At 39.7% G+C, this 13100-nt stretch overlaps 1 protein-coding gene and 1 long non-coding RNA gene across 6 annotated transcripts in view; both read right to left on the bottom strand.

Moving 5' to 3' along the window:
- Hasp (Hig-anchoring scaffold protein) overlaps window positions 1-13100 on the bottom strand; it is a 122462-nt gene that overhangs the window by 25109 nt on the left and 84253 nt on the right. For 4 of the 5 annotated variants that reach the window (XR_016324748.1, XR_016324749.1, XR_016324750.1 and 1 more), the window contains exons 5-12: window positions 9825-9931; window positions 9242-9433; window positions 8362-8538; window positions 5442-5624; window positions 4942-5121; window positions 4114-4239; window positions 2155-2266; window positions 893-1062 (exon numbers count right to left, since the gene is read on the bottom strand). Coding sequence is in view for 2 of the 5 variants with exons in the window: in XM_089735650.1 (XP_089591776.1) it covers window positions 893-1062; window positions 2155-2266; window positions 4114-4239; window positions 4942-5121; window positions 5442-5624; window positions 8362-8538; window positions 9242-9433; window positions 9825-9931 (1247 nt within the window). In the remaining 3 variants the exon portion in view is untranslated. Of the gene's footprint in view, window positions 1-892; window positions 1063-2154; window positions 2267-4113; window positions 4240-4941; window positions 5122-5441; window positions 5625-5886; window positions 6173-8361; window positions 8539-9241; window positions 9434-9824; window positions 9932-13100 lie in introns of those variants that run through there. The other variant, XM_089735651.1, reaches the window with a different exon arrangement.
- On the bottom strand, window positions 10924-11845 carry LOC149500714 (uncharacterized). Its single transcript, XR_016324754.1, has 2 exons — window positions 11743-11845; window positions 10924-11183 (listed from the first exon to the last, which is right to left on the bottom strand). It is a non-coding gene; the product is annotated as an uncharacterized LOC149500714 (long non-coding RNA).

Below are 13100 nucleotides of genomic sequence, written 5' to 3'. Positions count from 1 at the left end.
GAAAAGTCCTTCAGACTTGAGTTTCATATAAATTAGTTACGCTCACGGGCAAACACGGCTGTTCCGGTTTCTCTAGATTGTCTAGACTCTAGATTTGAAATTGCTCATGTGCCTATACACCCCCCGAATATTTAGGTGAGACGTGAGCCTGCCTATTTACAGCCCATAGCGATAAGCATGGCAATAAAAATAAAACCTACAGTTAACGTTTTAAAGACCATTTTATTCGTAACGACTTTCTATGGTCAGATCTCAGCTTAATTTTTTTTTCCTACCTAAGCTGATAGCCTTGTGAGGCTATTTCAGCGTAACCTTAGCTAGTAGGTGAGCTCACGGGGCTCCAACCAGAGTGATGCTAACATTGACCCTAGCAAGAGCAGTGCCTCGCAGAATCTACCATCAGATCGGAAACGCGACCCACTAAGAAGATCCGGCGAGAAACTTAGTGGGCTGTGTTTATGGGTTAATTCGCTCGTCGAGCCCTTCGTCGTAAGCGACGGGTTCGACGAGGATGGTGACCGGTGCTTGTGGTACCTAAAAGCACCGTTAATGGATCGAGAGGATCCGTAATGACGGGTTTTGGGTGACGTCGACTGTTTACACCATTCGGTCTACAGGATCGGGTATGTAGTTTCCAGACAAGAGGATTCTCATATCGTGCCGCCTTTTCAAAGTGGCTTAATCATTAATGTTATGACGTAATTTCAATTTTAAGTTTGTTTTGTGTTTTATTTATTATAGGCCTGTAGACATCTTGGCCTGGGTCGCTATTACCCAAGGCGTCTAATTTTCTATTCTACATCTAAGAAGCTACACATACACACAAAGCATGTCGTGCAGAGTTTAAAAGTCGTTCTGTCTTTGCAATTCGATTGATCCCTTGACGCATTACCTTCTTCACATTTCGGCGTTTCTCCGCTCCAGTTCCCGAAGGAGCAGACGACAATTGGGTTCCCCTTCATTTCGTAGCCGTCCTTGCACCGAAACCTGGCCTTCATGCCGTGATCCGTTTTAGGAGCTATCACCATACCGTTGCGAGGGTACTTGGGCATTTTCTTGCATCTGAGAAAAGTAATTAGAACGATAATTCACGTGAACCAGCATTTTCTGAAACTTGGAGAAGATAAAATTATCGTAAAGCCCATTTTCAGTTCTCGTAACCTCTATTATATACTATAATTTGTTTATGATAGAAATAGCTCAATTTTTGACGAAGCAGCGTATGAAAAGCTATATGATCGCGTGAAACGAAACACAAATGACGTTTGACGTTAAACAACAATTTTATATTAATAACTGTGCATTCAATCACTCACTAACCACTTTGGGGACTTTTTGGCGGGAACGCGAGGAGTGAAGTTCTGTGATTTGTTTTATTTTGTCTATTTAGTGTTTCTTCAGGTTTAAATGTGTAATAGCGGTGGTTTATTAACTGTTTAATATCTGTGAAAGTGCACAAATGTGGGAAAATGAAACAAAGCCGCTGGACGTAACTTCTCGGAATCCTTCAAAAATTCCACTGAAAAAATCTCAGTAAATTATGTACCACCATTTTACTGAGATTATATTTCATCCCATATCATCTCATATCATTTCATTTTATTTCGTTTCATTTCATTTCACTCCATATTATCATTTCTCATAAAAATATGAATATAACTTAAAATAAGACATGACCTAAAGGGCTTCGTTACCAGGTCATAAAATCCCTTTAAAATAAATTGTAATCTGTTCTGTGACAGAAATGAAGAGGATACATAATAAATACGCAAAGTCATCGATGTTGTAGGTTTGGTTTTCACAACACGATACTATCCCCATCCTATATTCCTCTACCGCATAAGTCGGTGATGAGCACGCGTCAAGTACGCATTTACTTAACAAAATTAGAGCTCACAGCCCACCTGGTGTTTAGTGGTTACTGGAGCCCATAGACATCTACAACGTAAATGCGCCACCCACCTTGAGGTGTAAGTTCTAAGGTCTCAGTATAGTTACAACGGCTGCCCCACCCTTCAAACCGAAACGCATTACTGCTTCACGGCAGAAATAGGCAGGGTGGTGGTACCTACCCGTGCCGACTCACAAGAGGTTCTACCACCAGTAATTACGCAAATAATAATTGCTGGGTCTAGTTTAAGCAATTCTAATTACCTTGCGGGCTGACATCTAGGTATCTGCGTCCAGGTTCCGTTGTTGCACGTCACGGCCGCATTGTTCGAAGGGAACTCATAGTTTTTCTCGCAATCAACCATAATTATTTCACCTGTTAAATAATTACCAAAATGTTGTGCGTTTAATTAGTTATCTCAAGGCTTGAATACAATAAATGTTGTTAAAATTTGCATATACATTGCATTGCCTGGCATACCCTGGCATTGCTGAAGTCCATGGGCGACGGTAATCACTCAGCATTAGGTGGGCCGTGTGCTCGTCTGCCTACAAGGGCAATAAAAAAATACATTTTTAGTTGGACTGGCGCCATCTTCCGATCGCGCCATTGTTATTAACAGATTATCGTTTTGCTCATAGCTACATTAGGTGGTAGTAAAAACTTAAGTAAACTTTCAAAAATAAACGTGAGGAATTATTAAATGCTGGCTGATATTGTTAGAGTTTAATTTTCAAGTAAGTGTATTATTCACTCGGTTTTAGACTCGGTGGAGGCGATTTCAATTAATTGCTCTTGATAAGGCAATCTTAGCAAATTCACCTCTCCTACATCAATAATGGTGAAGCCAAAATAGCCACTCGATGTTAATGGCAGATAAATAAATAAAAAATATATCCAAAAGATATTCCACATACTGTTACTACTATTCTACTCCAATGATTCTTCAGTTCAACAAAGACTTTTATTTTTCCTATCTAAGCTGATAGCCTTGAGAGGCTGTACCAGCGTAACCTAACAAGTAGATGAACTCACGGGGCTCAAACGTGATGACGTTGCTAACACTAACCCTAGCAACAGCAGTGCTTCGCAGAATCTACCACCGGATCGCGACCCACTGAGAAGATCTGGCGAGTAACCCAGGAGGCTGCGTCTATGGGTTAGTTTACACGGCGAGCTCTTCTCGTCTCTCACGAGAACGATGACCGGTGCTTGAGGTACCGAAAAGTTCCGTTAATGAATCGGGAGAATCCGAAATGATGTGCAACTAAGGCAATAACCAAAACTTAGTATCAATAGCAAAAGCAATGGTAATTTTTAAATTGTTTGGAAAGTACCTAAACATGAAACTTAGATGGCGCTGTAAAACAAACATGATAGCAACCCTTAGGGTTGTGATTACTAGATATAACATCATGTGCATGTTTTTTGTTCAGATGCAAAAATAACACTAAAGATAGTAAATCAATATCGTCTTTAATGATTTTATGATTTTACAAATTACAATCATTTGCAGACGACTAGGATGGGAAGGAATTTCTTTCTTAAGAGGACTGCCCTAGTACGCACTGATTCAACTGACTCCATCCGCATTGAAATTCACGTTTTATAAGCTTGACAACTAACATACATTCGATCCATATTGTTAGATTAAATAAATAACACTAAGTTTTACACAGTTATACTTTGTATTTATTAATATTTAATATAGATGAAAATACAATGCGGTGGATGTCGCGGAGTAGAGAGACAAGTAGTGCCATAGATTATATATCATCTCATATTCATATTAAGTTATAAGGCGCCAAATTTAAAATTATCTCAACACATATACTATACTAGCTTTTGCCCGCGACTCCGTCCGCGTGGAATAGTTACTTTGGGATAACGCAAAATTTTACTCCCACTTCATTTACGTAGAAAGAGAAGATATTTTTGAATTATATAATGTTAAGGAGCTATTTAAACCCCTATTTTGAAACATTCTTTATTGGTGCTCCACTTGTATTGGTCTTACCGTGATGTTATATAGCCTATAGTCTTGCTCTATAAATGGGCTATCTGACACTGAAAGAATTTTTCAAATCAGACCAGTAGTTCCTGAGATTAGCGCGTTCAAACAAACAAACTCTTCAGCTTTATAATATTAGTACCGATAGATTGCTATGTAGGTTACGCGTTGCAACAAATAAATTTAAATTTATTCAAGTAGATGGCATTACCGTGCTGCACCATGGATGAGCTCCCCACGATCTGAGTGTTCGGCTGCTCAGTCGTATTATCGTTCGTTGTCTCGTTATTAACGAGGACTATGCGGCCTTGAGAGACGTGTGGAACGACGCACGGCGCTGAAACAGATGACATATTACTCCCTCTTAAATCAGCAACTAGACGTCATTGACATCGTTAATCAGGAACTGGTGGTAGGACCTCTTGTGAGTCCGCGCGAGTAGATACCACCACCCTGCTTATTTCAGCCGTGAAGCAGTAATGCGTTTCGGTTTGAAGGGTGGGGCAGCCGTTGTAACTACTGAGACCTTAGAACTAATATCTCAAGGTGGGTGGCGCATTTACGTTGTAGATGTCTATGGGCTCCAGTAACCACTTAACACCAGGTGGGCTGTGAGCTCGTCCACCCATCTAAGCAATAAAAACAAGAAAGATGTGTATCAAATCTCTGATGAATAATAGAATTTCCTTTGAAGTAGAATACCATTATCCATTATATATTCCTTTCCAATTGGGAGATGACCTATGTAGCTACTCTGTTCTGCTACTACTGGAGTGCATCTTGCAAAGTTAGAAGTCATCTGCATGTTACATATATAGAAGTGGTATCATGTAAACAAAGTATTCCAACATTATTACAGTTTTCCCGGTAGTTAATCAAGCAAATCATAGATCTCTTTGGAATGCTATGAACTACATTATATTTCATAATGGTGTAGAGGTATTTACGCGTATCAACAGGTGGATAATATCTCATCAAAATAATTAACTAAAACCGTTCACCCCTAAGTCAACATAAGCTAATGACGTGACGTAAGTACCCAAACATTGAGGTAGGGGATGGCTCCAAGTGCCATCGCTCTGACATATTGCAGACCCATTCCCTTCCATCTTCATCCCGTCTTGACAGCGAAAGATGATGGAGGCTCCCAGACCTGTCCCTGAGGAGATATTCTCCAGCCATCCATTCCAGAGCTGGCCAGGGTGGCCGCAGTTAATTTCTGATGAAAAAGTAATATTTACGATACAATAAGTTAACGACATAATAAAAAAATATTAATAGTTTGAAGATTTTTACAATGATCATAGTCATGATCATTGGTGAAATGTGTCATGTGTGGATTTTATTTCAATATTAACACGATTCAAAAAAAAAGTCTAACTTAAGAGATCTGTTACCGAAACTATATAAATAAAAAAATATAGTGAACGGAAAACTATTTCTCTCTCAATTAACAAAAATATCTTAGCGAGAGTTTTTTAGTTCTTCAACCAAATCAGAGAGAGACCAAATCAATTCCAAAATTAGCAATTCGCATACCTTTGCAAAGCGGCTGGGTTCCGGACCATTTCTTGTCAGCCCCGCAGCGTCTTGTGGCGTCCCCAACGAGCCGGTACCCATACTTGCACTCGTATGAAACCACAGAGTTGTACGCAAAGGACGTGTACACCGCCTTGCCGTGGCGAGGCGCTTCTGGCGTCGGACACTGCACCTGGGTGACCACTAGATGGCGACACATGTCGCTTTAACCTAACTCCATTCATCAAAAACAGATGGCGCTATTCTCATTTTATTATAAAGCAAAACATCGACTTTAAGTTCTGTCCTGCTCACGCCTAATTCATAAATAATGTGCATGAAAAGAACAGAGTGAAATATTAATTTCACGAATTATATACAAATTTATTTACTCCACATATAAAACATAAATATAATAATTATTATTATTATTCTTGAATCATGCAGACACGTCATGCAAAAATAAAACAACTCATTTTTTCTCAACTTTTATTTCTCTACAGATATCATTTGAAATATAGAAATTCACATTAATTTATTGCACCAATACCAAACTTTAAGCTTCTACATTTAATCTAAATACACAACTATAGATTAGGCAGTAAAGTCACATTTTATCATGGCTATAAATATCGGTATTAAAACTCGATGAAGACACAGTACAGAATTTTAACAGTTAAACAGTTCTAAGTAAACAACTCGGTCGCACTACTTGTCGTGATTATCGGTTTAAACTCTCCCCTTTTCTCCTTCTAAAGCAGCGGAAAAGAGAGAAAAAAAAGATAATTTTAACAAAACCTTTTTTTTAAATAACAACTATTTTTTTTATTGGAAATCCCACTTTCGCAAGCTATGCAAAGAAATCATAATATTTTAATTACTTAAACTGTTTCCCTAATTCAAATTAATTTGCTAATATGCTCAACGATGACAGTTGACAGTGAACGCTAGTCATATTATTGCGAAAAAAGCCTATATATAAGTAGATATTTCGACAATTACTCAGTCGAAATAGCATCAATAAACGTAATCTGACAGTTTCTCCAAACAGTAGTCATATTACTGAGAAAAAAACCTATATAAATCGTACATCGACAATTACTCAGTCGAAATAAAGTTATCAAAACGAAACTAAAATTAGCACGCAAAAAGCAACGAAACACATCAAGATTTTAACAAAGAAATTCAAATTACATTAACTGAAATCGTAACACAAGTGGGAGGTCCATTGTTAAATAATTGCTTCATGACAATGATATTGCTTTCAGCCATGATAATATTTCATAAATAAAATAATAAAAACATTAAAAAAACCGAAAGCGGACATGCTTACTAATCGTAAATTTAAAGGAGACCATTATAGTGCATGCAACATTCATATAAAAAACAGATAAATCAGCAACTACATTGTCACGAGGCAATGTCTAAACGCCGTTCGAGTTCTGATTGTAATTATACTGTGGCGTCGGTTGTGACGCCCTGTACTTAGGGTTCCTTCTTAGTATCATCAAACGTTTTTTTCGACACTGCCATAACTCAAAAACAGAATCTGCACCACTCAGTTTAATCGGCTCGAATAGTTTAGGGAAACTAGTTTTTCTCTGACCATCAGGAAAACTAAAGAGGAATATCTGTTATTTTTTTTGTTTAAGTAAACTAATGTCATTTGAGTCGACTATTATCGGCAATCTGACTTTTGGAGAATGATTGGTAAATCAGAAAAACGAATTATTGACTTTGTATTCCATTGGCAGTCACAAAACTCTTCGGAACGACATCTTAGATAAATAAGAGGTTAACTATTAACCTTTATTTAATGCAGGTTTTGAACCGTATTCTTTGAAGGAGACAATTATATTCAAATAAATCTGTATTGACATATCAATAAAAAATTTTCGTCCAAATGCACAGATTGCCACCTTTGATAATAGACGACTCATTTGTGTCTTCGTGGGTCTTGAATTACTTCGTGTAATTGCGTCAAGAGATTTGAAATGCCGATGGAATCTTCACTGATTTTTGTCATATCAAGCTTACTATAGGTCTACCGGAATCTGATGGCAAAAAAAAGTAAAAAAAATAGCGATTTTCATATGGCATTAAAAAAAAATGTCATCTGTCAAAACTGAAATTTCGAGGAATTGTTTTTGGTTTGGCTTCAAATTTCCTTTAAAAAGTGGTGAAAATGTCGAAGAAACCTCTTCGTTCGCAAGCAAGAAATATTGTTTTCAATGTTTATCAAAGAATATTTGATGAACAAGGTGCAGAACAAACACAATTATTGATATTGAGCTATGTGCAAGCGTTGACCGGTTAGTAGGAATGACACGTCTTGATACTTTTGTTTATTGCATTTTCGTGTGTATTATGTATACTAAACTTTGGTTTATTTCAGGTGTTTCTAATACTATCATAAGGCGAATTGTTGCTGAAGGCAGATCTAACAGAGGCGTATTTAGTACGCCCGGTAAAAAGAGGAAAGGTGGCAAAAATATTGCGTCTTCCTCGTCTTCCTCTTCCGATGAAGACTTTTTTATGGATGTGCAGTATTTGGAACCGTTTTCAAGTTCTGATAGCCTATAATAAATTTATGAACAGAGTAATTGGAGTTTTCATCTAAATTTCGAACCCCACATTCGCCACAGTAAGATTTTCAAAAATTATCCTTGATCATTGTATAAATTTTTATATTTGCATGTATCACACAGAATCAGCCGCTATAAGAAAAAAAAGTATCAAAACGTTTTACTTCAATTTCCCCAGTATTGCTAGCGTCAATTTCTTTTTTCCCTTTTTGCCATCAGATCCTGGTATACCTATATTCTAACCAACACCGACACGTGTTCGCCATCACATCCCAAAATCAATCTATACTCTTCCACCACCAAGCTACACGGCGTCACCACCAGCACCAAAATAATTATCATATTAAAGTACTTACGAACGCAAGTTGGTAGCTCCTTGGGGGCCCACGCTCCGTCGGCTTGGCAATAGCGTTCGGCTTTACCCACTAACTCGAAACCTTGCCCGCATTGAACTACAGCGCGACAACCGAAGGTGTGACAGTCGGCGGTGACCCAGCCGTGGGGAACGTCACCGGGTTCTCCACAGGACCGTGCTGATGAAAACAACGTAATGCTTTACTGCGTGTTGAGTCCAAGCGGGTAGGCACTACCCTATTTCAAGCAAAACAGTCCTATTTTTATTTTATTGCATAGATCGGTGGACGAGCTCACAGCCCACCTATTAAGTGGTTACCGGAGCCCATAGACGTCTACGACGTGAATGCGCCACCCACTTTTTACTGGTGGTAGGACCTCTTGTGAGTCCGCGCGGGTGGGTACCACCACCCTGCCTATTTCTGCCGTGAAGCAGTAATGCGTTTCGGTTTGAAGGGCGGGGCAGCCGTTGTAACTTACTTGAGACCTTAGAACTTATATCTCAAGGTGGGTGGCGCATTTACGTTGTGGATGTCTATGGGCTCCAGTAACCACTTAACACCAGGTGGCCTGTGAGCTCGTCCACCCATATATGCATTAAAAAAAAAAACCTTGAGATATGAGTTCTAAGGTCTCAGCATAATTACCCCACCGTTCAAACCGAAACGCATTACTGCTTCATGGCAGAAATAGGCAAGGTTGTGGTACCTACCCGTGCACACTCACAAAACGTCCTACCACCAGTATTTACGCAAATTATAATTTTTCGGGTTTGATTTTTATTACACGATGTTGCTCCTTCACCGTGGAAGTCTAAAGGGTGTATACTAAAAAAAACTAATTCTTTCATAAAACAACTTTTATAGTCAAAGAGGTACTTACGCTCACAAGTGATATCCGGCCCGTACCAAGAAGCCTGCCCGTCGATAGCCAAGCACTTAGCTCGTGGGAAGCCATTGGTGACGTAGCCGGTATGACAGTTGTACTGGACCGTCGCGTCTAGATCGAAGGTGGCTTGCTCGGGTAGAGCCGAGTGCCTCGCGTGTTCTATCGTCGGCGGTTGGAGACAGTAGACTGGAGACAAAAGCAACAGCTGTAGATGGTACGGAAGAATGAGCCCGCAAGGGAAGAACAGCAACCACTTGGAAGATTAACTGGATTTTAGAAGAACTAATGAACCAAAAGTGGACTATTTGACGATAATTGCATTGTGGTCTTCATATTCGGATTGGCTTTCTCATACCCAAATATAAGATGGAAGAAAGAACGTGATATAGACCATATTAACGCATAGCTCTAAAATTAAAAAAGCTGGACCCAAATTTGAAAGACTACGCGATGAAAAGAATTTTGAGATTTAAAGAAGTTTCACAACACAAACTATGACTTTGTTTCGTAGATTTTCATTGGGACTGATTACCCTGCCAAGTCGAGTCCAGTCTGGTCCAGTATAATTTGAACTTACTGTTTTCTTTGCAGGCTGGTGGTTGGCCAGCCCACTTTCCGTCAGCCTGGCAGCTCCGGCTCTGTAGTCCGACAACGTGATAGCCATGTGGACAGGAGTACACGGCCCTGTAGATAATTACATAGCCTGATAGAAACTCATATGTTTGGTTTTCTCTGTATTTTTTTCTAAATTGGACTGTGGTTATTTATGAGAAGCTGAGAAGTGAAGAAGAGAAGAGAGAGAAGCTGAAAATTGCTCGTTTGGGATGATATGGACATGACATGAGACGAAATGAAAATGAGGTTAATAAGAGAGTGTTAACTATGAATGTGGAAGGATATAGAGGAAGAGGTAGATCTAATACGAAATGGATGGATTGCGTGAAAGACGATATATGTAAGAAGGGAGTGAGCGAAGAAATGGTATATGATAGAGGAGTATGGAAGGAGAAAACATGTTGCGCCGACCCTAGGTGACTGGGAGAAGGGCGGGAGAATGACTGTGGTTATTTATATTTTTAATCTTAAAGCTAAGAGACTGGCCCACTTTGCGACTCGAGGTTTCAATTGATAATACATCAACTTGCAGCAGCAATATGATGATGAGGTAACCTCAATAAATCCTCAGCGCGGTCTTTCCTTAGTGTATGTGTGTAATGTGATGTTTCCTTTCCTGTGATGTCCAGGGTTTCAGGAGGCGTGTGGTAAACGCTTCCTATTCTAGGTCTCGAATTGCATAGAATTTCTATAAATTATTGATAGTACGACTCGGCTTTCTGCCCGTTTGCTTAGTTCCCAATCACGGAATAGATAAATAAGGTTGGAAAGGCCTTTGCTCTAATTTTGTATTAGAACCAGTGTCGCCGCTTCATCCCCACTATTTTAATTTCTACACATACACATACTGTGATTACAAGTATTTCGCACACAACAAAAACACCCACACATAAATCTCAGGACAGATATTCGTTCGCAAACTAGCACAAAACACCCGTAGGCATACACACTCATACACGCAAAAAGGCAATAAAAATGTTCATACACGTTTGTGCTTGATAAAATCGATATTCTTTATCGATAAATTATCTGATGAATGAATGGAGAAAATGAAACATGAAATAAATATTGAAAAAGAAAACTATTTTACTTTTATTAATTACAAATAGTCACTGTCCCTGGAATAAAACGTATTTGTTAAGCAGTTAGCGCTTGCTATTAATTGCGAATGAATTTTTCAAAACTAAGTGTATTCTGATTTTTTTATGATAAAATCATTTTCAGTAAAATGCTTAGAGCAAATAGTACTCGTCTTTGTCTCCAGTTTCCTCTACCTGTCACGTCAATCCATTGTTCCCTGGCGTTAGGTTCTTTAGGAAACCTAAAATTTTTAATTTACTGCATAAGTCAAATAGCATTTTACTTAGATTTTAATACGTCTTAGACAATATAGTAAATACCCGTAAATGAGAGGTCTACATGTCCCTTTATATTATACCTTCACATTAATTCAATGATAATAATTCAATAATAATAATACATATTTATTTTACTGAAAATACGTCTCACTAAGAATATACTAGGTATCATTAATTAAATATAAAATAATGCAAAAATTATCCATGTCAAATGTAAATATAGTCGAGAATTCTGTCGATGATTTTATTTCACCACATGGTCACCTCACTATCGACAAACTGCACCACGGCCAATCAGGGCAAAGGCCGATATTTCAAAGATTGAAGTGTAGAGAACGCAATGCATGTAGTACATTGGAAGCTGACTTGGTCATTGCGTTCATTGGGCGAGTACACATCGCGCAATGTATGCTATTTAAAACTTGCTGCAATAATATTGTTAATGTTTGGAATTTATAATGCTCAGTATATTTTTATGTTTTAGACAAATATTAATGTAATTAAATGGTAATTTCGACTTACCGATCGAAAGATATACCTCCTCGCTCTATACTTGAGGTCTGATTTTTTGTTTTACAAGTTATAATTGCACAACACGGCACTATAAAGCGGAGATCTGTTCGCCCAAATAGTTTTTTTTTTTTTTTTTTTTTTTTTTTTTATGATTGAAACTTTACTGGTGGCCCGGAGGCCTTTCCAGTTTCACCAGGACAGGTGGGCGAGCAAAGGCTCAGCCAATAGGGGTGGGATTTGCTAACAACTGCCCGAGCGCCTCCGAAGAAGACCTAACAACTCAAGAGCAATTGTTTCGCGAATGAATCTACTACCGGATCGGAATCGCGACCCGCTGAGAAGATCCGGCGAGAAACTCAGCGGGCTGATGCATGGGTTAGGTTGCACGTCGACCTCTTTGTCGAGTTCGACGAGTACGGTTACCGGGGTCCCTAAGCCTGCCCCTAGTATTAGAGCTGAAGGCATCTAATGAAAAGGTTATTGGATCTGATGGATCCGTAAGGACGTGTCTAGGGCGTCGACGGTGACTGGCTCCTGCATGATCAGGATTCGGGGAGTAGTCAGCGGCGGCAACGATAAGGCGATTATCATGACGCATAGCCTTATCGAAGTATCGTTCCGACGCTGACTTCATGTATTTCCGAATTGATTCGAGCCCCAGGTCGTCGTGTTGGTCAACGTTCCTCACGAACCACGGAGCCCCGACAGCTAACCTACAAAAGCGGGATTGTAGGGATTGGAGGGTGTCTATGTGTGTGCGGGCCCCGTGAGCGAACACCACACTCGCGTAAGTCATCACGGGCCTTATGCAAGTTTTGTAAAGTGTCACCTTGTTCCGAAGGGACATTTTACTCCGCTTACAGATCATGGGGTAGAGTCTACCGAGAATAAACGCGGCACGGTCACGGACTGATTTTATATGCGGGCGGAATGTCATCGATGCATCCAGGGTAACGCCCAGGTACTTGACCTTCCTGGCCCAGGGTATGGGTTGTCTAAAGAGAGTAATCGGGGGTGTGAGATTCCTCCGCCTAATCCGGGAGGAAATCCGTGTGGAGCTTCCCCTCTGAAATAGCACCGCAGTACTTTTCGCTGGGTTGATGTCTATGCGCCATTTTCGGAACCACTGTCCTAGGGCTAGGGCTGCGCTCTGAAGCTTCTTCGCGATTAGGGACTTATTTCTATTAGAATAGTAAACAGTCGTGTCGTCGGCGAATAAAGCTAAATGGGTCGGCGGCGACCGGGGAATATCGTTGACGAATAAGCTAAATAGGAGGGGTGAGAGGACAGAGCCTTGCGGGACTCCAGCTGTGAGAGGTCGTGGGGAGGAGCGGGTTCCCTCGACTCGATATCGAAAAGAGCGGTTC

The sequence above is a fragment of the Bombyx mandarina genome, chromosome 20 (genome assembly GCF_030267445.1).
Source record: "Bombyx mandarina strain Sakado chromosome 20, ASM3026744v2".
NCBI classification, from domain to species: Eukaryota; Metazoa; Arthropoda; class Insecta; order Lepidoptera; family Bombycidae; genus Bombyx; species Bombyx mandarina.
Note: the sequence above shows the minus strand (reverse complement) of the source record. Positions and strands in the feature narration are given on the sequence as shown.